At 45.4% G+C, this 24,994-nt stretch overlaps 2 protein-coding genes across 2 annotated transcripts in view; both read right to left on the bottom strand.

Annotated features, from left to right (window-relative positions):
* The window catches only part of eepd1 (endonuclease/exonuclease/phosphatase family domain containing 1), a 30,037-nt gene extending 25,786 nt beyond the window's left edge, over window positions 1-4,251 (bottom strand). The window contains exon 1 of the mRNA XM_068333004.1: window positions 2,839-4,251. Coding sequence (XP_068189105.1) covers window positions 2,839-3,683 — 845 coding nt within the window. The 5' untranslated portion in view covers window positions 3,684-4,251. The remainder of the gene's footprint in view (window positions 1-2,838) is intronic.
* A 17,209-nt stretch (window positions 4,252-21,460) lies between these two features.
* Window positions 21,461-24,062, bottom strand: LOC137607267 (H-2 class II histocompatibility antigen, E-S beta chain-like). The gene is made up of 6 exons (XM_068332911.1): window positions 23,877-24,062; window positions 23,458-23,730; window positions 22,785-22,998; window positions 22,632-22,699; window positions 22,442-22,555; window positions 21,461-21,901 (listed from the first exon to the last, which is right to left on the bottom strand). Exons 1-6 carry the CDS (start codon window positions 23,929-23,931, stop codon window positions 21,870-21,872), a joined length of 756 nt encoding a protein of 251 aa, XP_068189012.1. The 5' UTR covers window positions 23,932-24,062; the 3' UTR covers window positions 21,461-21,869.
* Window positions 24,063-24,994: the final 932 nt, after the last annotated feature.

Below are 24,994 nucleotides of genomic sequence, written 5' to 3' on the forward strand. Positions count from 1 at the left end.
ACAAAAGACAGCAGCAGGGAAAAACTCCCTCATTGAGGAAGAAACTCCAGGCAGGACCCAGACTCTGGAAGGCAGAGCCAGACTCTGGAGGGCAGTCATCCTCCTTGACTGGTTCAATGAAAACTGTGTGATTTTGGCAACAACAACCCCCCCCCCCCCCCCCCAAAAAAAAAAACCCCAATAAAATAAACTATTTGCAATAGAGTTTGGTACATGAAACAAATATTTAGGGGGCAGAAGAGCATATTTTGACGTGGGTCATGTGATGTTGCAAAGCACACTCTCTTTACTTATTGGATATGACAGTATTTAGTACATGAATGCCCTCCCAGGACCTCCCTGCCTCTCTGCCCATACAAGCACGGACCAGTCCAGCTCCTGCCAGCTGATGTGACAAACCCAGCATGGTGCCAACAGTCTGGTCACACCCTGCTCAAGTATTATGAACAAAACATAAATGAAGGATGTGAACGCGTGATGTCATGCTCAGCGATCACATGTTTAAGTTAGACAAGAAGGTCAGAGCAGCTTGGTGTGAAACAGAAACACTCAGAATCCACTGACTGGGGAACCTGACACCGAAGAACTGTTAAGACATTATCTGGGCAGATTAATCTGCTTTAATACATTAATTTTCTCCACAAGGTGTTGTATGCATTGTGACTTTAAAACTGGGTTAAACCAGAAGCTACTGCTTTAATATCAGTTCTTTATAAACAGATTGTTTAAGGTAGGCCTGCTCCTTCTTCTGGGCTTGTTGTTCTTTATAGAAGTTATGAAGTCCTTCCGTCTCTCAACGAGAGCAGACGTCTTCCTTCTGTCTCCTGTTGTCACTATCTCTCTAACTCATATCCAGACTGACTCTCACTGATTCTCTGCAAAATGACGAAACCAAAAGGAAAATCGGAGGATACTAAAGACCAGATGGTCTCTATGAAAGAGTTAAAGAGTGAGTTAAAGAGCAACTTTGATAAGTTAGGGAGTGACTTTGATAAAAAGTTGGAAGAAAAGCTCAAACTGCTGCTAGATGCCTTGGAAGAAATGAAGGACGACATGAAGAAAATGCAGAAAGACATGGATGAAAAAGACCGAAAAATTGTTGTTTTGGAAGAGGGACAACAAAGAATGGATGATTTGGAACAAAGCATTCGTATAAATGATGTGATTATCACTGGAATCAACATCAAGCTGAGGGATTACAGAAATGCTATGGCTAGCGCTGACATCGAGTCTCTGGAGCAACAAGTGAGTTCTCAACTGAGGGGTCTGGTGATAACTATAGATCAGACCAGATTGAGACATGTTACCCATCACCATCTGGAGGTAGGAGACCACCTGCAGTGTGAGAAAATTCAACAATCGTAAACACAAGATAGCTCTTCTGAAACAAGGCTTCAAACTGAAAGGAGAAAATGTCTACATTAATGAGAATCTCACTAAAAGAATGCTGATATCGCTGAAAAAGCTCGACAACTGAAGAAGAATGGGCTGATCGACAACACCTGGACGAACAACTGCAGGATCTTCATCAGAACAAAGGGGCTTTCTCCGGACCAGATGAAAACAATGGTGATCAGGAGAGCAGAGGAGTTGGTGAAATATGAGCAATAAAGACGGACAAGAGTTGTTACTACACCAGAGATCAGTACAACAGAGTCACTTCAATATTGGGAGCTCTACGATTTCGGACACGTCAAGTATTTCATAGAAAAGTCGAAAAAATCATCATCATTGATGTCAGAAACACGGACTAATGAACAAAAAACAACAACATGTATTTGTGATAACATGGGGTAACATTAACTTGAGACTTTAAAGAGCATGTTGATATCTTTTGACAATATAATACCATGTGAAACTGTTAAAGTGTGACAAACTGGTTAATTCTTGTATGAACACTGTCTGCTGAGGGAGGTTAATATGATCATTATATTCTTGTGGAGAACACTGGTAAGGTCAACTTCTAGTTTTGACTATCCATGATGTTAACAAACCTTGTGTTCCTAGGAAGAATGTAACCATGGTTATACTCTAGGGTAAAGGCTAATGTCTGGAAGTGGATAAGGGTATGAACGTCTGTCAAAATTCACTGGATGAGCTGGTTGAAGACTTTTAATGTCTGAGTTTGTTGATTACATATTCTAATGAGAGAGATGTTTTGTTGATGATTTAGGGGACGGGAACCTTACAAGCCAATGGCTTGTACCCGTCAACCCTTTTTTTTTCTTTTCGGATGTTGCGGATGATGTTTCAACACTGATGAAAGTGAAATATGTTGTAATAACATGTCTGGAAAGAAAAAAAATGAACTGAATAAATAAATGAATGTAGGAAGATGGAGCGTGAAAGGAGCCGGCCAGATTTTCCTTATATGTTGTATAATACTTGATTAGCCTGATTACAGTATATTGATTCCTATCATAATAAAGAGACTAAATGATTTCTTGACAACAATGGATTTCAGAGATGTGACTTGTCTCCACACAAGGAGTTCTGGTGTTTGTTTGGTCTTACTCCTGACGTGTTGGTTAGGGGTAAGGGTTAGGGTTTGGGTTTGGGTTAGGGTTAGGGGTTATGGTTTGGGTTCAGGGTTAGGGGTTATGGTTCAGGGTTAGGGGTTAGGGTTCAGGGTTAGGGGTTAGGGTTCAGGGTTAGGGTTTGGGTTTAGGTTAGGGGTTTGGGTTAGGCGTTAAGGTTCGGGGTTAGTGTTTGGGTTAGGGGTTAGGGTTCGGGGTTAGGGTGTGTTTGATTGGTCTCTCCTCTGACATGTGGGCGCAGCACAAAGGATTGAACCTGTCATCTCCCATCATGCATCGAAACAGTGGAGGTTTTACTCACTCGTTCTCCAACAAGGTCATGCACACCACTTCTCGGACCCCCGGGTTGTTGGCCTTCTCACAGGAGCAGCCCTGCAGGCTCCAGGTGGCGAGGCGCACCACGGCTTTCCCGTCCCTTAGAACGGGCGGAGGTTCCACGTTGGGGCGAATGGACACGATCTGTCCCGGACCCCCCGGTGGGAGGTCCACGTCGTCGCTCACAGTGAATGAAGTTGGGCTGGACTGAAACGTGGTGGTGCAGGTCATCCCTCCGTTGGTGTTCATGGATGGCGACCGGGAGCGTTCCACAAACACCTGGAAGCGGATTCTGTCTAGGAGGGATCCGTTGATGTGGGTCACCCTCACCAGGTCCTCGATGTTCCTGAACGGGCCGTGATCCTCCCGGTACGCCACGATGTTCTTGGCTATTTTCTCTGAGATTCCTCGGATGCTCATGAGCTGCGCCGCGGTGGCAGTGTTGATGTTCACCCCGGTACTGGACTGGGGATCTGGATCTCTGCGCAGGGAGGATGGGGAGTGCTGAGACGAGCTGGTCCGACTAGAGACGCAGATCTCAAGTTTGATCGACTCCAGTTTGGTGGCTCCAATGCCGCTGACCAGAGCCAGGTCTTCCACCTTCTTAAAGCCCCCGATACAATCCCGATACTCCACGATATTCTGCGCAACAACGCGACTGACTCCCGGGAGAGTCATGAGTTCCTCCTCCGTGGCGGCGTTGATGTTTATCCGCTCCTGGTTCACCAGGATGGGGCCAAAGTTACACGCAGCGCTGTATTTACGCTTCGCACAGCTGAAGTCCGTCGGATCCCGGGGGATGGAGCGGTGGCAGCCCAGACTCCCCCCCATCACGGAGCCTCCGGCGCGTCAGGGAGCCTCCGGTACGTCAGGGAGCCTCCGGTACGTCAGGGAGCCTCCGGTACGTCAGGGAGCCTCCGGTACGTCAGGGAGCCTCCGGTACGTCAGGGAGCCTCCGGTACGTCAGGGAGCCGGGCTCGGTGCGGCCTGGCGCGCTAAAGGAAGAGCCAGCGATGAGGACGGGAATGAACACATGAAGACGTGACACACCCCCACCGCTGTCCTCAGGCCGGGCTACACGCTGTCCTCAGGCCGGGCTACACGCTGTCCTCAGGCCGGGCTACACGCTGTCCTCAGGCCGGGCTACACGCTGTCCTCAGGCCGGGCTACACGCTGTCCTCAGGCCGGGCTACACGCTCCACGCACCGGCCGAGCGTCTCACCGCGGCCGCGTCAGACGGAGCGTCTCGGGAGGAGATCAGACCGGATGTCCCGGGTCCGGGGGAGACTTTGCCCTCCAGCAGGGGGTTGTGTGACCGAACACAGCCCGGCCTCCACACACACGTCCCAGCTCTGACATGAACACACACCACCCCTGGACACGGGTCCAGCTTCAGATGTTTCACACAGACCTACACCGGAACACTTAGTGTCGGCCTTCAAAATAAAAGTGGACGCATGCTAATTTTAAAAATAAATAATTTTACTAAATTAATGTAGCCGCAAGAAGGCAATAATTTTACTAATTGTATTTTTCACCCTCTTTTTTCTAAAGAGTGAATTTTCAAATTCTTTAAAAATCAAACGGCAAAATAAAAAGTAGATGGATGGATAGATACTTTATTGATCCCGGAGGAAATTGTACATGGAGAAAATATTCTGGCTCCTCAGAACAGATTTATTCCATTCCAAAAACACATCATTTTAGTTGTCTGTTAGTTGCTTTTCTTGAAAATTACAGATGCAAGAAGAGGTTCAAAAGGACTGGTTTACTCTTGTACAGAATGAGTAAAATTTCAGAATATCAAAGTGACACGGGGGGGTGGGGGTGGGGCGTTCCCTCTCTGCCAGGGGCCCAATCTGATTGGTGGTCAGCTCCTGTCTCGCCATGGGGGCTGACAGGGACGTTAGGGTTCACCTCTGTGACAGGCTGGGGGTGTCTCCACCTGGAAGACCCACAGGCACAGCCGGCCAATCAGCGGGGGGAGTCGCAGACAAACAGAAGAGCCGTCGGGGGTGGGGGTGGCGTGATGCACCTGTATTGGTGTGTGTGTGTGTGTGTGTGTGTGTGTGTGTGTGTGTGTGTGTGTGTGTGTTTTGAGTCCGACTGGTCCAGCTTGTGTTTGCACAGGCCAAAGGGGAAGAGGATGCTGAGGTTACACAAATAAATGAAGCCAAAATTGACTTTATTTAAAATTCCTTAGGACAACTTGGACCATTTTTAACACGACTAAAATCACCTGCAGTGGGCACGACCCCGCCTTGATGCTGATTGGACAGTGATATTACAGGTATCATAAAAAGTACCTGCAATGGTCAAAGACTGTGATAGTTCTTACTGCTACTGTCCAACAGCAAAAACAACCCCTCCTGTTTGCCCTCTGATGGTGGAAAGACTGACCTCGTTATGAACAAATCACTATGTCGCCTCATAAGCTTGGCTTAATGACACATCATCCTCAGAGGCCGAGTGAGGAACTCCAACAACTACAAAGATTGACAGGAGCCCGTAGAGATTCTGGCATCTCATTAAAATCTCTCCTGAGTTCCTTCCCTTTGAGATGTCCAGGAACGTTTGGACAGGAGACGTTGGTCTGGACCCAGAACTTAGTGGAACCTCATCTGGTCTGGGAACAACTCAGGATCCTCCTGCAGAAACTGGAACAGGTTGCTGGGGTGAGACTTGTCTCGAATGCCCTTTATCCGCTGCCATCATGATCAGATGGACGTATAGAAAAACTTGACCGGCCTTGACATGTCCAGGGTCACTGGTGTCAGGACTTCAGGTAGAACCGGTTCTAATTTATCTGGTCTGACCCTCATGTCCAGGGTCAGTGTTTAGATATTAAATCTGGTTTCTTGTTCTGGTTCCTGTTCTCCGTGATGTTTGCTGTGATTCTTCTGAAATATTCAGCTTTGAGCTTTATTCACATTTTTAGTTCAGGACTTTGTAATTGTTCAAGAATGAAATGAATCCTCAGAAACACAACTGGTAGCGACTTCAAAAACCAAAGAGTGTCTGAGAGGCTGACGCCGGGGCCTTCCTCTGTCAGACGCGCTTCAAGGAAAAATCACTGCCATACTAAAGTTTAACTTTTTATTAACGAAAAAGAATAATCAATTCATGAAACTGCACAAACTCATAATAGAAGTGATCACAGAATGTAGTGTAGCGATAAGAGCGATCAGAGCGGAAATAGCGTTCAGTCAAGAAAAATAACAGCGACCCCGCTCACCCCCCCCTCTCCACACAGGTGAGCAGGTGCCCCTACTTCACCTGTATTAACATTCACGCCCACATCCATGTGACCCACTTATTCCCTCATTAATGTGATCACACAAACAACATCACAAACAACAACAAACACAGCGTTTAAACCATCATAAGACCTACAGAATACCCATAAATCCATTCAGGGCTCCGACAAATAACAGTTCATGTTGGACGTGAACACCTTCTACTGTGCATGTGCGCTGTGTCGGTGGACTCAAGAAGATCACAGACTAATGATGAGAGTAGCTGCAGCCTGGAGCCGCGAGACCACGATGACTGGCTGATGGATGGGCATGGATTTGATTGGTTCATGCCAAATTTGGTGTCTCAAACACAGGGGTGACGTCAGTCGGCACACAGAGTTCGGTTCACCGCCTTCAGGTCAGCGTTAACGCGGGTTTGTCCTCCACGCAGCTCTGGAAGCTTCACTTCAGGACGCAGCAGAATTCAAGCCTCTCGCTGCTCCAGCCTGAGTCTCTGATTGGCTGATTGTCTTTAACGTGCAGCACCTGGAGCACCAGCGTCCTGGCATCACCCAGCAGGTGTGCGTAAAGCTGACGTTAACCAGCAGGTGTGTGTAAAGCTCGCTGATGGAGCTGCAGGACGTCCCCCCCCACAGTCCCGGTCCGGGGGGGCCAGAGGAAGACCCGGAGCGCCTTCCTCTTGGAGGAGCCTCCAGCAGCAGGTGAGACCCTCCTGATGGAGCTGTAGTGATGGGGGTGTTGGCTCATGGGGGGGCCCAGAGTGGTGGTCGGACCGGGACCAGTGGCCACCGGTCGTGTGGCGGTGCTTACGTTAACCTACCGGGCCCCTTGGTAGGTTAATGTGAGCATAACGTCTACCAATATCAGTTATACAGTCTTGACACTGAACGGAACGAGGCGTGATGACACACTGAACGACGTCACAAGGAAGTGAGATTCAACATGTCGGCCCCCTGCTGCTAGAATCACATTGTTCAAAAATAGCCGTTTTATATATTTGGGGCGCACCAATAAAAGGAGCTGCCCGCCACTCTACCTCCTCTGCATGCGTGCAGGCCCCATGTGTGTGTTTGTTTTCAGGGCCTGTACACATGTATATATATGCATGATTTGATTTGAACTAACTAGAGTGTGCTACTAATTTCCCTGCAGGGATTATAATCAGTATATAAAATACAAAAAAAAAAAAATTCAGATAGTAAGGTGAAAATCTAACTAGGTAACTGTACGTAGAATTACTCACAGTGGAGAATTGGAAAAGTTTATTGAGTATTTTTACCGGTGTGCCATGGAAAGTCCTACCGTCGCTACCTCCTGGGAGAATCCAAACAAGAGGAAAAAAGAAGGATTCCTCCACTGACACCCAGGACCTGGACACCTCGGGCAGCCAGCTCAGTGTCCTGGAGTCGATTAACAAAAAGCTCGATGTCCTCGGGATCCTCCATGAGGAAATAAAAGAACTCAGAGCCAGCCTGGAGTTCACCCCCCAGCAGATAGCCGACCTGCAGCGGGACAACTCCGAGCTTCATTCTGCGCCGACGACTGTGTCAACCGAGGAAAGTATATTACAAAAAGAGAACAAATCCCTAAAAGAGACCATCCTGGAAATCCAGACGAGGACCATGCGGGACAATGTCATCGTTTCGGGCATCCCAGAGTCCACACAGGACAACCCGGAGTCCCAGATCAAAAACTTTTTGAAGTCCACCCTCAAAATCCCGGAGGAGACTGAAAACCATCATGTTCCACCACGTCCATCGGCTCGGACCCCGGAGAGGAGACCGTCACCGGCCCATCATCGCGAAATTCGAGCACTTTCAACAGAAAGTGTTTGTTAAAAGCAAAGGTCGGGAGCTGAAGTGCACGACGTACGGGATGAACGACCAGTTCCCCAAGGAGATCAATGAGAGGCTAAAATGCTCCATCCCATCATGAAGGAGCAGACAGAAGGTAAACGGACGGCTCTGGTCGTGGATAAACTCTATATCGATGGTGAAGGAAATATAATCAAATATATTCTCAGGTTTTGTATTTACTTTGTATTTAACCTAATAATGATATAACTAAATACGTTGTGTAATGGGCGTCCCCCGTTTAGCGGCGGACGCCGACTGTGTAATTTGTTTGGCTCTTTGTTGTAGGTGGAGACACTGGAGACTGGTACGGGAGACTGGTACTGGTGACCGGTACGGGAGACTGGTACTGGTGACTGACACTGGAGAACCATATAAGGGAAAACAACCAGCCAGAGAAAGACACGATGCATAAGTGTTAATGTACAGCGGCTCATCCTTAAGGTGGAGCCAGAGACAGGCATAATAAATATCTGAGGTTCTCTGGAATGTGTTGTTCCTGCTCCTTGTCACGGTTCAGACAACACCAGGTTTTGTGTTAGGGACAGAGAACCCAGATCTGCTTAGAAATATTGTATTAGGGTAAAAATACACATTTGATAAACGAGACGGTTTGTTTCTTGTTCTTCCTTCCGGTTTTGAACACACACAACTGCTCTGGGTGGACTTCGGGATAAAAGTCCGTTTACCTACCAATGGCCAGCTGTTCCGTGAGCCCTCCACCACCCCCTGACTTTTCTGATGGGTCAGATAAGTATTCATGAACGGCTCTGATATGGTAATATATTAATAATAATAATAATAACAACAATAATAATAATATTATTAATGATACATATAAATATAAATGTTGCACTTCCCCAAACTTCTCCCACCTCTAGGCACCCCCCCTCTCCTTTTATTTGTCTCTGTCTATATGTATCCCCATCCCTCCCCCTCCTACACACTCACCCCTCTCACCCTAACTCTTCCTACCCCATTTATTTATTATGATATGTTTTTTATGTATTGACTCTTAGTTTATCAGACAGTGCTGTGCTTTGTTTCAATGTATATATACATTTCAATCTGCTGTATATGTTTATCTACAACATACACATATCTTGGATCCAACATCTGACACCTCAACATCATGATGTGCATAAGTCAGAAAGATCACTCAGACAGGCAATGAAATTACGTTACATCATCAATCTGAAGATAGAACATTTATTCTTATGACTAATTTAAATTTAGTTTCCTGGAATGTACACGGCATACGCTCACAGACAAAAAGAATTAAAATTATGGACTAAGTCTCCAAACTAAAAGCAGATATTCTCCTCCTACAAGAAACACATTTACTACAATCTCAAGAAAAATGTCTCACTGATCCAAACTATAATATCATCTTCTCATCTTGTTATAACAACAGGCAAAGAGGTGTCTCTATTCGTTTCACTTTAAACAGTACAGTTTTAGACCCTGAGGGAAGATACATTATTATTCAGGCAACAATCTTTGATAAACTATACACAATCGGTAATCTATATGCACCCAATAAAGTTGATCCAGCTTTTTCCATACAGTCTTCTCTCATTTAGCTGACCTATCAGCTAACTCAACAACTGTTATTGGTGGGGACTTCAACATAGTTCTGAATAATAATACCAGCAAAACAACTACAATCAGTTAAAGTTTTACAGGATTGTATGAAAGACTTTGGATTAGATGACATTTGGAGACTTAAAGGTCCCATATTCTGTATTTCTAACTTAATGTCATTCAGCTGCCAGATGTCCAACTAGACTGTATTCTAAATATTCTGACCTAAAGTGATCTGTGGTCCTAAATATCAGCTTTTCAAAATCGCTCATCTGAGCTCCTCACAAAACGCGTCGTTTCAGGCCTCCTGCTGCAGTATGTTAATGAGCTCCGCTGGGCCACGCCTCCTTCACCTGGGCCCCGCCTCCTTCACCTGGGCCACGCCCCTCTGACGTAGAGCGTTAGGCTAACGGGACACTGACCGGCGTTACGTTTGTTATCATTATGGCGTTTGGAGGACCCGTCGTGTCGCCGTACATTCATGACCCTGAGTCGGACCCAGAAGCTCCTACAGAAACACCGACGGTGCGGCTGCAGCAGGACGTTTCTGATTGGTTAGTCCGTGTGAACGGTACTTAGTTGGTTCTGTGTTGTTTTGTTGTGTAACCTACGTCATCACAGGACGTTAGCATCGTCCGGTAGCTGCTTTAGTTTCTACTCCCGCCTCTCATCACAGTAATAATGTCACATGTCTTATTATGTATTTAGTATGTGTACAGATGTGTTTACTGCTAACATGTTGCTGTATTTCTATAAGTGACAGTAAAGTCTGATGGTGGTTCTGATAGTTATTACCATGTGGCTAATGCTAGCTTCTGCTCACGGCTAAGTGACTTTATTTTTCTATCACATTGATTTAACCAGTTACTAAGCTGCTAAATGTTTGAGGCAGTCCTCTGTGACGAGACACACGGAGCTGACACCTGCTACCATCACACCAGGTTAATGGTGAAGTGATGGAACCATACTGCAGTGATGCCTTTATCTACTCTATTTTGAGGTGTCTTCACCTGTTGCACAGGTGTCTTCACCTGTTGCACAGGTGTCTTCACCTGTTGCACAGGTGTCTTCACCTGTTGTACAGGTGTCTTCACCTGTTGTACAGGTGTCTTCACCTGTTGTACAGGTGTTCCTGTGGACACTGAACGGATGCCAACAGCAGTAAACATCTGTTTGGAGATACCACAGGTAGCAAGCTCACAGCTAACCCTTCAGTCTGAGACAAATACATTGCTAAGTCGTTCTTTGAAAAATGTCAGAATAAAAACTAGTTATGTCTTATTTTACTTCATCAGGCATTCCTTCATTAATGCAGTAACATGACATATACAGTATAGGTACAACAAAGTCTACTTTATTGTATTTGCGACACCTTGATTTTTCTCTTATTAATAGACATGTTGAACATTTTTTGGTATTCACAATCCATTTCTGTTGACATATATAAGCATTTATTTACATAAAACAATACATCCAATAATAATAATGAGAACACAGAGCCATCCTGTCAGGAGATCAACAACAGTTGTAATACTCAGGATTGAAAACATTGTGAAATAAATAGTTTTGTGTCCTCCTTCTGTAGACGGTGCAGACATCTGGCCTATGGCCCCTTTGTTGGCTGGTGCTGGGGCTACTTAGGACACAGAATCCGGGTCGTCACCCCAGCCTGTGTGGTCCTTCACATACGCCAGGAGTTTCCTGAAGACGAAGGCCACTACGCTGGTTTTAGACCGAGTCTTGGTTGAACCTGGTCATGTAGCTGGCAATGACCTCCTCCTTGTCAGGACGCTCACACTGGGCAGACAGATTCTCGGGGAGAGGAATGGACAACATCTCAGGTGTGTATGGCACGGGGTCCACCAAGACTTTGTTACATATGAGGTCCAACATGTCAGCTACAAAACCTGTTCAATAAAACACAAAGATAGATCTTTACTGTTATTGATACTGTTTGATTCACTTCTTTGTTTAGAAAAATTGTGTTCAAAATACATCCTGGTACTTGCTACTAATTTATTTATTTGTATGGTTACTTTTTACTGTGTTTTGTGAACAATTACCAACAGAATTTCAAAACATGTTTGTTTGAAATATTAAAATATTGCAACACTAACAGAATGTTGGCTCTGTCTTGTGAGGTTTGACTCCTCATCGTCCCTTCAAAGCCTTTGGAAAGTGGATCTTGTAGAGGGGTACACCAAACGTAACGACATAAGGAGCCAAAACAATACATGACATACATGAATCTGTCTCAAAAAATGTTATGTTAAAATCTTCACTTACTGTCTTGCTGGAATATTCTAATACCCAACACTATTACTATTAATAATTACTATTCATGAACAACACCCCCCCCCCCTACACACCACCTTCTCCCAGCAGAGGAGCACCTTCAGCGACAGACTGCTGTCACACAGCGCCTCCACAGAGAGGCTGAGGTCCTCCTTTGTGCCATCAGGGGGTACAATGACTCTCTCAGGAGCAGTGGGGTGGGGGGTGGGGGGGGTGAGGTCAGCACGGGGTTGAATGGATTTAATTTAATTTAATTATATACTGTTTATATTTTTTTAATTTTATACTGTTTATATTTTTATTTAATTTTATACTGTTTATATTTTAATTTTATACTGCTTATTTTTTAGTTATAGTTTAGTATATAAGTCCTGTTAGTGCTGCATGTGTCTGTCTGTTAGTGTAATGTATGTCTTGCGGTATGTCCTGTGATGTCAGTGTTTCTTTTTCTCCTGGTGTTTATCCAGTATTATTTGTTATGTAATGCCTGAGCAGTGGATATATACAATTTCCTCCGGGATTATTAAAGTATCTATCTATCTATCTATCTATCTATCTATCTATCTATCTATCTATCTATCTATCTATCTATCTATCTATCTATCATCTTTTTACTGAACTACTATCAACACATGTGCACTCACTAACACCTGTAGACAACTATATTTAGAAAATTACTCTATTTAACCAATTTTATTAAAACATTGTATGGAATATGACTTGTACATACCTTTACTTCAATAGTGGGAATGAAGAGTCCTGCAGGACAGCTGTGTACCAACAGTATGGGTGTCCACTGGGTCAGTTTGGCCCCCCACGTCCCTTCAAGCTGTGGGCTGAAAGGATGCACAAGGAAGAGGGACACTAATTTCAGGACACCAATGTTCTGATTTTGGACAAGGAGGACAGACCTGTGTGTGTTGTTGCTATGACGACCAGCAAACAACCGCGCACGCACACACACAATACGAAACAAAGCACAACTCCCTACTTAGCCTAGCATTAGCTGACTTTATTTATGCTGACAGATAATAGGAGAGAAAACATGAGACCAGCTTACTGTGTTTTAGCTTTATACTGTAGGTCCGGCACGCTCACATGTGTGGGAGCGCACGCACACACACACACGCAATACACAAACGTGAAACAAAGGAGACCTCCCTACATAGCCTAGCATAGCATGACTACATGCTAACAAACAATAAGAAAATATGAGACCAACTTATGTGTTGTACCTACTGTAGGACCAACGCACACACATGTGGGAGTGCACACACACACACGCAATACGCAAACGTGAAACAAAGGAGACCTCCCTACATAGCCTAGCATAGCATGACTTCATTCATGCTAACAGACAACAGAAAAAAGATAAAATGTGAGCCCAACTTGTTGTACCTAGATACTGTAGGTTTAGCACACACACGTTGTACCTACAGTAGGTACTGTAGGTTTAGCACACACACGTTGTACCTACAGTAGGTACTGTAGGTTTAGCACACACACGTTGTACCTACAGTAGGTACTGTAGGTTTAGCACACACACGTTGTACCTACAGTAGATACTGTAGGTTTAGCACACACACGTTGGAGCGCACACACGCAAACACGAAACAAAGCAGCACCACCTAATTAGCCAAATAGCACTCGATCACCCATGCTAACAGACAACTGCTAAAAGATAAATGTGGTGAGACTTACCTGTAACCAGGGTGCAGGTCCTTGGTCCTTGGTCCAGGGTGCAGGTCCTTGGTCCCTATGGTTGGGAGTGATCCTTGAATGAGGATCAGTCTCAGACAAAGCCCCGTCTGGACTGACCCTCGTTTCTAAAACAGGCTGGAGTGAAGTGGTTCACACACAAACTAACGAGCAGGAGATGTAGCTGCACAGAGACATTAAACATGAAATGTAACCACGGTCTGTTCTGTTCTTCATTGATGGGTTTAAAAATAAACACTGGTGTTGATTTGTACAATCAACAACTGTACAACTACCTTGTCTCCTTCTCACAAAGCCATGTCAACCGACTGCTGCCTCACCTCCGACACAAAGAACTCAGTCTTGGGGATGGCCACGCCCTTGGGCGTGTCAACCAATCCGTATCGTCCAATACTCTGTCCAATAGCACAGAGTGCAAAGTCTGACGTCAAGAATACCTATTCTAGCGCTTTATGATCGATTCGAGTCGTTCAGAGCCATGACTTCCTAAAACTCCAAATATCTATTGATGCAGGAAGTGTTTGTTTACCAGATTCTAGGAGTTGGTCGTGTTAGGATTCAGCGGTTTATCTAGCGATGCGTTCGGCAGAATAATGACGTAGAGATGAGTTCTTAGTTTAGCCTAAATGCATAGCATGTTTATTTGCCGGCTACACAGAGAGCAGCCACTTCTCTACTTAGCACTGGACAACAACAGCTGCACGTTGGCGCCGGGTGGGAGACAGGATGTGACGTCGTAGCTTGGGTTGCCACATTGGCTGAATACGTACAAGTATTACACCCCAAATATCATACCGCACACCAGCAGGACACCCATACAGAACACATTACAGCATTACAGAAAATGAGGATACAATATAACATTGTCTCTTAACACCCCCACTTATACTCAGTTTGCTGTCATGCAAACAAAATTAAATAAAGCAAAACAGAAAACAACGTGGACCCTCTGTCTTACACATTTCAAATCCCAAAGAGAATGGGTGCAAACTCAATCAGCTTTGACTTAGTTGCTGGCTTAGTCATAATGTCAGCCATCATGACTTCAGTAGGACAGTATACCAAGTTTACTTTACCCTCATTAACTGTGGACCTGATAAAGTGGTACTTTATGTCCACGTGCTTACATCTTTGTCTATTATACAGGATTGTTCCCTGGTTGTCCTCAAGTACAGTTGTTTTTGTGTATTGGTAGTCATCAATAGCCTCTAGTAACTGCTCTAGATATAAGCACTCTTGTATTGATGAAGCCAAAGCCATATATTCCACCACACAGGTGGAGAGCGCAACCGTAGGCTGCTTCTTAGTTTTCCAAAAAAACTAAAGAGCTGTTTTTACTGAGACTTACACAGTATCCTGTGGTACTGCGTCTGTCGCTAGCATCAGATGCCCAATCCGCATCACTGTAGGCTTGTATGCCTAGCTTCTCACTGTCATCTCTTTTGAAACTCAAACCTTTTTCAGAAGTGCCTTTGAGGTACCTTAGAACATGTTTCACAGTGACCCACTGCTCCTCTGTAGGCTCAGTAAAATGCTGTGATAACCTGCTTACCACAAAGCTTAGATCTGGTCTGGTACAGGTGGTTAGATAGATCAGGCTTCCTACCGCTTCCCTGTATATCCTGACATCACTCATTTCCACTGCACCATCAGAATATTCCAGCTTTTGTTCACAGGGTGTTTCTCTGACCTTACAATCTTGCATATTGAAACGCTGTAGTATTTTGTCAATGTACTTTTCCTGTGACATTTTTACACATCCATCAGATTGACTGAAATCGATACCCAGAAAATGTTTGAGTGTGCCAAGATCTTTCATTTTTAACTTTACCGAGAGCATCTCTTTCACCTCTTTCAAAACCATTTCATTGCTGGCTGCAATGATCAAGTCATCGACCCATATGATTATGATCACCTTGTCACCTTTTGACTCTTTAGCATAAATACAATGGTCGGCTGGGTTTTGCTTGTACTCGTTATCTGTTAAATAATCATGTAAGACTCTATTCCAGTTTCGCCCTGATTGTTTGAGACCGTAAAGTGATTTTTCTAGTTTGTACACTAGACCATCATCTTTCTCTTCATAACCTTCTGGTGGATTAATGAAAATATCATACTCTAAAGGGGCGTGTAAGTGTGCCGTTTTCACGTCCATCTGGTGAAGGAGCATATTCTCCTGAGCTGCTTTTTGTAGCACCACTCTTACACTTGTTAGATTTGCAGTTGGTGAAAACGTCTCCCCATAGTCTATTCCCTTCACCTGTCTGTAACCCTTGGCCACAAGCCGGGCTTTGTACTTGTCTCTCCCATCTACATCACTTTTGATAGAGTAGACCCATTTACCCCCCACTGTTTTCTTGCCCACTGGTAGGGTTGTTAAGGTAAATGTATTATTGTCATTTAATGACTGGACCTCCTCATCCATAGCTTTTGCCCACTGTTTTGAGTTAGTTGACCTCATAGCCTCTGCATATGTTTATGGAACACCACACACACCGTTCTGTAGCAGTAGTCCACTGTGGTATGAGCCCCATCGTTATCACTGTAATCATCCACAAAATCATCAAAGTGACTAGGTTTCTTCCTTTGTCTAGTAGGATACCTTCTACTTTCGGGTTCATCCCTTGTGTCACTCTGTTGTGTTAGGCTATGGTCATTAGGCCTCATCTCTGCACCTGGACTGCCATTATGTGTACCCCTGTTTTGTACACTTGGCTCTTGGGGACTCTCTGCCCTCCTATTGACCTCCTGAGTGATCTCACTAGTCCTAGGCCTTCTCATATTGTCATAATCTTCATTCGGATCTGTCTCATTTGTCTGTGTCTGTTTCTCCACAGCTGCCTTGCTCACAAACTTCACAAGCCTGTGTTTTAGTACTCAGTTTGTGTCTGGATTATAGACCAGGTACGCTGGACTATATTTATCATACCCCAAAAAAACCCTTGGTCACACTTGGAATCCAGCTTTCCCTTGTCCTGTTCGTATGTGTAGCATACAGACCCAAATTTTTGCAGCTTGGACACATTAATCGGTCAGCAACTTATAGGGAGTCTGCCCTGTACGCCTGCTAAAGCACCTGTTGCGTACATGCGCTGCCATTTGTATTGCATAGTGCCAACGCTCTTTTGGTAGCTTCCTTTCTACTAGCATACAATTTCCCTTCTCAAAAAGAGTACGCCAGCCCCTCTCCTCTGTTCCATTCTGGTGAGGCGAATAAGGAGCTGACATATCATGTCTGATTTTGTTTTCCCTCATCAGTGTTTGGAAATCATTGCATGTGTACTCTGTTCCCCCATCTGACCTCATACGCTTCACTTTCCCATAGGGGGATACATCTGCTAGGACCTTTTCCGTAGCTTGTACTGTGTCACTTTTCTTCTTTAGAAAATAAACTGACATTTCTCCTGAGTAATCGTCAGTGAATGACGCTGCATATTTGTGACCATCAATAGATTCAGTGCGCATAGGACCTGCAAGGTCTGCGTGTACCACCTCTAAGGGAGCCTTTGCTCTGGTATCAGGGTCCCTGTTTCTACTTTGGGCAAACCTTCCCTGATTACACACCTCACACTCTTGTTCAGGCTTACATGCTTTTCCCTTAATCTGCATGCCATCAACCACATTTAGCAATTTTAGAACGTCATCGTAATTACAGTGGCCTAATATCTCATGCCATGCCTGTATGTCATGACATGTATTACATTTGTCATTAGACTCACTCTTATTATGCAAATAATACAACTTGCCATACACATATATATCATATTTGGTACCATCTTTAGTAATCAGTGCATCTTTGCCTTCTTTAAATACCACTGTGGCTCCGCTGGTGGTCGCCTTCTTCACAGAGAAGATATCCTGGGGGTATGAAGGGATATATAAAGCGTCTCTCAGCGTCGCCTTGTGTCGCTGTCCTTTGCTGTCTATTAGAGAAACCTCCACATTACCCCTCCTCTGTGCGACCCCGTTGCATTGAGTGCCGTCTGCCAACTCGACACTGTGTTTTTCCGGCCTGAATCCTTGAACATGGTCACGTCGGTGATGATATGAGAAGTGGCCCCCATGTCCACCATCAGTCCTCTCTTCTGGATGCCGCTGTCTGACTGCTCCTTGGAACCGGTCTCGCCAATCCCTCGTCTTGAACACGTTGTCGGCGTCTCCATCTTCTGATACTTTTATCGCGTCATCTCGTCTGTCCTTATTATCTTTTTCCTTGCGCCTACACGTAGCGTCTTAGTGTGTGTTGCTTTTACAACGACTGGACCATGTCTTCTGTCGACATTCTTTTGCTCGGTGGCCTTTGATTACACACTTGAAACACACCATATCTGTGTCATCCTTGTACCACTCACAGGTGTTTGTTTTGGCGGGCCGCCGCCCAACTCGTCCTTGTGTCTTCATCACACTGTCGCCTGACTCAGCGTTTAACTTCTCAGTTGCTTCAAAACTTCGTAGCTTAGTCTTGAAATCTGCAAACGTGATTTTATCATCTGTATGTGCTACATGTATTGCGAATGGCTTAAAACTTTCAGGTAGTCCTTTTAATACCATGGCAACAAGTAGTCCATCTCCCATAGTCTCACCTGCATTCCGCAGTGCTGTGATGGCGGTTTCTGCTCTGATGATATAGTCCGTAACACTTTCGTCGTTCCCCTTCTGAAGCGACGTGAGCACGGTGTACAGGTTGATTATCCGTGGTGTTCCCTTCCCAGCATAATATTCCCTTAATATCTTCAGAGCCTTCCTTCCATCGTCGGGTGCATCTCTCATGATTAGAGAGAGGCTTTTGTCATCCAGCATCTGTATCAGCTCGGCATACGCATTGGCGTTTTTCTCCGCATCCGTCGCTCTTTCGGGGCTTGTCGCCAGCTCTCCTAGCACGGTCTTCTTTAGTCTCAACAATTGAAAATGTCAGAGCATTTTTGTTTCCCATATCTCCTACTTTGCTTCATCTCTGTTGAATGCCAGTCGAGATGGCCTACTTGCTACTCCTCGATCCATTTTGCTGTTGTCTGCTCTTTCAGCCGGTTAGCGATAGCCGCGTTAGCTCACCGCTGCTCTACACTTGGACACACTGGCTTCTCTTTTATCTCCCGAACGTCTTCTGGGCCCATAACCTGTTCGGATTCAGCGGTTTATCTAGCGATACGTTTGGCACAATAATGACGTTGAGATAAATGCATAGCATGTTTATTTGCCGGCTACACAGAGAGCAGCCGCTTCTCTACTTAGCACTGGACAACAACAACTGCACGTTGGCGCCGGGTGGGAGACAGGATGTGACGTCGTAGCTTAGTTTGCCACATCGGTTGATACGTACAAGTATTCCACCCCAAATACCATACCGCACATCAGCAGGACACCCATACAGAACACATTACAGCATTACAGAAAATGAGGATACAATATAACATTGTCTCTTAACAGGTCGGGTTAGGGAGGACCACTATGTATATGTAGAGACTTGAAAAAGTGTGATTTTCATAATAGGGCCCCTTTAAAAACCCAACAAAAAAGGAATACACTTTCTTCTCTGTGGTGAATCAGTCATTTTCAAGGATTGACTTTTTCCTCACAAATAATTCTATATCGCATAAATCTTCTATTAGAATTCATCCAATCATTATTAGTGACCATGCACCGATATCCCCCAGGCTACAAACACTTAACCACCATAAACCTCTACAGACTTGGCGCTTCCAACATTTCTCTGCTTAAAGATCCAGAATTTGATAAAATAATAAGACAAGAATGGACAGAAATTTTAAAATGTAATGAATTTCCTGATTCCTCTCCTTCCTTACTTTGGGAAACTGGGAAGGCTGTAATCAGGGGTAAAATAATATCACACTCCTCATTCAAAAAAAGAAAGAAACAGGAACAACAAATGTAAACAGAAATGGGAGAAAAACTCAAACGTCTAACTCAGGATTGTGCTGTAAATACAAATGAAAAATTATGGTCTGAACTACAAAATGCTAAACTAAATCTTAATAACATCCTGTCAAAGAAAACAGAATTCTTACAACAACTGAGATATAACAACTTTGAGCATAAAATATATCAGGCAAATTTCTTGTGAACCAACTCCAACTGGCTGTTTGGCGGCTGCCTCCCCTGGATGTTGTGGTGGCTTTGGGCTGCTCGCTGGCCTCGGTCCTGCGGGGCTGGCCCTCTCTGGCCCTGCTGCCGGGCCTGGTGGGGTGGGGAATGCATCGCCTTCATTCCCCTCTGTGGTACCGTGGTGGTGCACCTCTGGGTTGTTGTTGTCTCGGGGCGGGTTGGTGGCTTGGGCCAATTGCGGGTTGGTCGTCGCTAGCCTTGATGCCCTGGTGGTCGTGGCTGGGCCGGGTTGCGGGCTCGGACTGGTTGGGCGGCTGTGATCCTGGTCCCCCTTACGGCCCTGTTCATGTGGTCCGGGGCCCCACCAGATTGCCTCCTAATGTTCACTTCACATATCTCACGCTGCACAATACATGATAACTTTTAGACACATGCACTCCTTGCCCCTTGCCCCTTGGGCCTGTCCTGTGCGCCCTGGCGGTGGCGGCCGTTGCCTCCTTTGGGTCCCTGGGTGTACGTGGTTCTTGGTGCCCCCGGTGGCTCTTCGGGTGATGGCTTCTGGATGCTCCTGGCTGCTGGGGTTGGGGTTGCTCGGCTAGCGTGGCCCTGTTGGGTTCTGGTAGCCTATCTGGGTGTTGGTTTCAACACACATTCATGTTGGGTCAGGGTTTACCAGCTCCTGTCGAGTCCAATTATTGAGAACCATTGGGTCCCTTCAGAATGTGATGAGTCTGACTGCAGTCATCACAATCTGATGCCCTCTATACTTGGAAAAACACCTCCCTACCTCTCCTCCCTTCTACACCACTTCCGTCCTGCCCGCAATCTTAGGTCCAGTAAGCTCATCAAACTCTCCATCCCTAAAGCCCGTACTGTCTTTGGTCGCAGTGCCTTTCGATTCGCTGCAGCTAATGATTGGAACACTTTTCAAAACACCCTCAAACTCACTGTCCCCATATCACTCACTGCTTTTAAACAAAACCTACATAAAATTGTAGCTGACAGCTGCACTTGTTGAGTGTCTCTCTCTCTTTCTCTCTCTCTCTCTCTCTTTCTCGTTCTCTTTTGTCTTGTATTTATTTTTCTGATATTTTCTGTATAGTGTATGTCTTTGTGTTTATTTTAGCCTTCCTCCCCACCCCCACACCTTTAAGAGCCACTGCTCTTAGCTCAGGCAGCATTTGTAAATAAGAACCTATTCTTAATTGCTTGCCTGGTTAAATAAAGGTTAAATAAATAAATAAATCTTCCTCCTACACTGGTCTCCTCTGGTGGTCTATACTGTCAGGACCTCCACTAGTCTGGTGTTTTGTAACATTGGTGTTGAGATATCAGTTCTAAAATATGATAAAACAGCCTAAACCTTTTTCACTCCAAAAGCACTGCCTCTCTATCCACCACCCTGTCTGTGTTTTCTCTCCCTGTCTCTTTTTGCTCCCCCCTCAACGCACAGAGGTGCAGCACCCCCCCTCTCTGGCTCACAATAGGACATTCTAATAAAGACTGACAATTTAGTTCCCAGAGAGGACTGGTGACAGTCACATGCACGCATTAAAATATATAAAAGATTTTGCTGCAAGACTAAAATAAGCATTAATCTCATAAAAGGTTGACCCTCTTCTATGGCGTTAAACTATGAGAATACATGCAGACAAGACAAAAAAAAAGAAAAAGTAATACAGCCTTGAATGTCCGTGGAGGTTCTCAGTTATCCAGGTCATGGTTATCCACAGCTGTTTAAATCAATCCAGATCAGTGTGTAGCTCTGATCCAGGTCCAATACAGCAGCAGAACCAGAAGCTGCTGTATTGTTGTTTAGTGATCAATAAACCCACAGTGAGCTTCAAAGTGTTTATTACATTAGAAAATGTTGAGAAAACGTTTCAGTGCAGAAAATATTGATATTTAATTTTCACACAGGCTAAACGATTCAAGAACTGAATTCTGCTGGAGTTCAGAGAAAACCACACAGGAAGCATCAGATGGGGAAGAACCCAGACCAGATCCCAGACTAGACCTGGTCCAGGACTGTCAGACAGACTCCGACACACACATGTTAAAGCAAGAACCGACTTAGTCCTGGACCAGGTTTAGTCCGTTTCAGCATTAGAGTACAGATCCACAATGTTCCATCGGGGGCGGGGGGGGGACAGAGACAGCCTACTGGAATCAGGACTGGGTCCAGGATCAGCTCCCATCCAGGATCAATTGGAGATCCAGTCACAGGAAGGGTTCCAGGATCAGGATCAGGAGATGTCGGTGGGAACCAGCGTCCGTCCTGGATCAAGGAGATCAGACAGAGTTAAGCTGGTCCACCATAAGGCCTATGGTCCTGCTTCCACTCAGTACTGACTGTGGTCTCAGCTGCTCTGAACTGGTTTGAACAAGTCAGAACTGGTTTGAAGGGGTGTGAACTGGTCTGAACTAGTTTCAATCAATCAACTTTTATTTATATAGCGCTCAATCACATCTGAAGACATTTCAAAGCGCTTTACAGATAGAAAGCCAACAATGCCAGAGCAAGTATAAGTGACAGTGGCGGGGAAAATCTCCCTCATTCAGGAGGAAACTCCATCTGAACTGGTCTGAACTTGTTTGAACTGGTCTGAACTGGTTTGAGTCTGTCTGAACTGGACTGAACTGGTTTGAAGCGGTCTAAACTGGTTTAAAGCAGTCTGAACTGGTCAGGACTGGTTTGAACTGGTCTGTACTGGTTTGAAGTGGTCTGAACTGATCTGAACTGGTTTGAGCCAGTCTGAACTGGTCTGAACTGGTTTGAAGGGATCTGAACTGGTTTGAGACTGTGCACTGCCCTGACCTCCAGCCTTCTTCTTGTAGTAGATGAATCCAGCCAGGGACAACGTCAGACCCAGGATCAGTCCTGAAGCCCCGATCACAATCTTGTTTCTCTCAGACTCGGGCATGGAAGGGTCTGAGGACAGACAGGTAGAGACAGGTAGACTGCGAGACAGACAGGTGGGCAGGTGTGCAGACAGACAGGTATTTACCCCAGGTGATGACCAGGGGTTGTTTCAGGCTGATGTGCTCCACCACACAGGAAATTGTCTCTCCAGACCTGATAAACGCATCACAGGGCCTTTTACATTACCTGTGACCTGAACCTGGACTGGACCAGGATGTGTGTCTGGACCTGGACTCACCTCGGAGTGTACTCCAGGCGGGACTCGATCTGGTAGTACCAGTCAGCGTCCGGCAGCTCGTCGGTGGACGTGACATCTGCGGTGACTTTGTGTCCGTCTCTGAACCAGTTGACGCTGATCTGGGGGGGGTAGAAGTCGTAGACGCTGCAGACCAACATGTTGGGATGTCGGCCGTCGGGCAGCGTCACAGCCCACAGTGTCACATTGGGTTCAACTGGAACGACCAGGAATGTGATTATTAACGCTGCAGGTGTCAGTGCCGCCATTAGGGGGCAGAATTCTCTAAATCAAAAGCATGAAGTGCTCCGGAAAAGGAAGAGAGGAAGAAACGTTTCAGATGTGAGGCTTTAAAATTCAGATCTGTGAAGACTAACATTCCAAAAAAGCATGAAACACTGCGAACAGAGCTCTGTATCGAACAGAGTCCAACACGTTACCATGGAAACAACAACAGACGTTCCTCAACTACAAAAGCTACTGTTCAGTCCATCAGTCGTTGTTCTGAAGCATAATGACAGAAAGTACTGCAGAAGCCCCGCCTCCCTGCGATGATATCACTGTCATGTGATTGGTCCCTCAGATGGTCTTTAATCAATAATTACTTCAATAAATAATTAAAAATCAGTAATATTACTGACACACATGATCATCTGACAGTGTCACAGAAACTCACCTGACTTGTCCAGAATAGCCTTGGTGAAGATGTTAATGTTGTGTTGGCAGAAAGCCTCCTTCTGTTGTCTTCTACTATTGAGTATATCTGATTGGTTGTTGAAGTACTCTGCCTGGTATATACCAAACTCAGTATAACCAACAAAGTGACCCATTTTGCTGCTGAAGCTCAGGAGCTCCACTTTGTTGCAATGGTAAGATTCAATGTACTCAATGTCGTCAAGTTGAGACGAGTTAAAGTTACAGTTATTTACAAAATAATACAAGTATCCACCTGTGGAGCAAAGAGAGTCTGTGAGTTCAGCAACAGATCGACAGTATCAACCAATCAATCAATCAATCAATCAATCAATCAATCAACCAATCAATCAGTCAACCCAACAGAAACAAGAGAACAGTATGAACAGTTCATAGAGCTACCTGCTGCCTGAAGGCTGATGAAGATGAGGCAGAGCACGAGACGGGATGAAGCCATGTCTGTATGTTCATACACACACCGATCTGAGAGCCTGGCTGAAAACACTGAAACCAGGAAGTGACTGCGTTAGCTCATCCTCATCACCTGTTGCCGGGCAGACGAGTCTCACAGAAGTCAAACACTCCTAGCGCCTGTCTGCTACCCGGTGATTCACACGTCCTGGTGGTCTTCTTCTCTGGGTGTATGACAATAAACCAGGACCGGACCCTCTTCTGTCCTCCATCTGTCTGTTTTTCACAACATAAGCTGCTCCAAGATGTGAAAATAAATACATAATTTTCTAGCTGTTCAAAAGGAAACCACGATCTGATTTGTTTCTGTTGGACAGACGTGATGTCACAACGTTTCCTGTTGGGTTCTGACATCCTGAAGGGTTCCCACATACACAGACCCACCTGGGTTCAGAACCCTTTGGTTCCACGGGGAGGAGGGTTCTGGTCGTCGGGCTTGAGGTTGTAAAGAAAGACATTTCAAAGCGCTTCACAGACAGAAAGGCAACAATTCCCTCCAGAGCAGCATAAGCGACGGTGGTGGGAAAAACTCCCACATTGAGGAAGAAACTCCGGGCAGGACCCAGACTCTGGAGGGGGGTCATCCATCTTTACCTGGTTGGATAAAAAAATACACTGGGGTCAGAGATAGGTCAAGTAAAGGAGAGAGAGAGAGAGAGAGAGAGAGAGAGAGAGAGAGAGAGAGAGAGAGAGAGAGAGAGAGAGAGAGAGAGAGAGAGAGAGAGAGAGAGAGAGAGAGAGAGAGAGAGAGAGAGAGAGAGAGGCAGATAGGTCAGTTTGAGTTTAATGTCTATAGTGATCTGTCGCTGAATAGGGGGCAGGATTTCCAGGCCTTTGGGTATCCAGTCTTCCATCCACGCTCTCCACCTGTTGAACAGAAGCACAAAGACAGCGGCAGTATCTTGCAGAACAACCCTAACCCTAACGCAAATATCCGGAACGAAAACGCAACTTTTTGAAAACACTGGCCAAGGTGGAATTTTTTGAAAACACTGCGTCTGCGTTGTCGTGCAGACGCTGTTTCTGCAACTTTTTCTATCCGGGGGGTG

This window comes from Antennarius striatus, chromosome 14, assembly GCF_040054535.1.
Source record: "Antennarius striatus isolate MH-2024 chromosome 14, ASM4005453v1, whole genome shotgun sequence".
NCBI lineage: Eukaryota > Metazoa > Chordata > Actinopteri > Lophiiformes > Antennariidae > Antennarius > Antennarius striatus.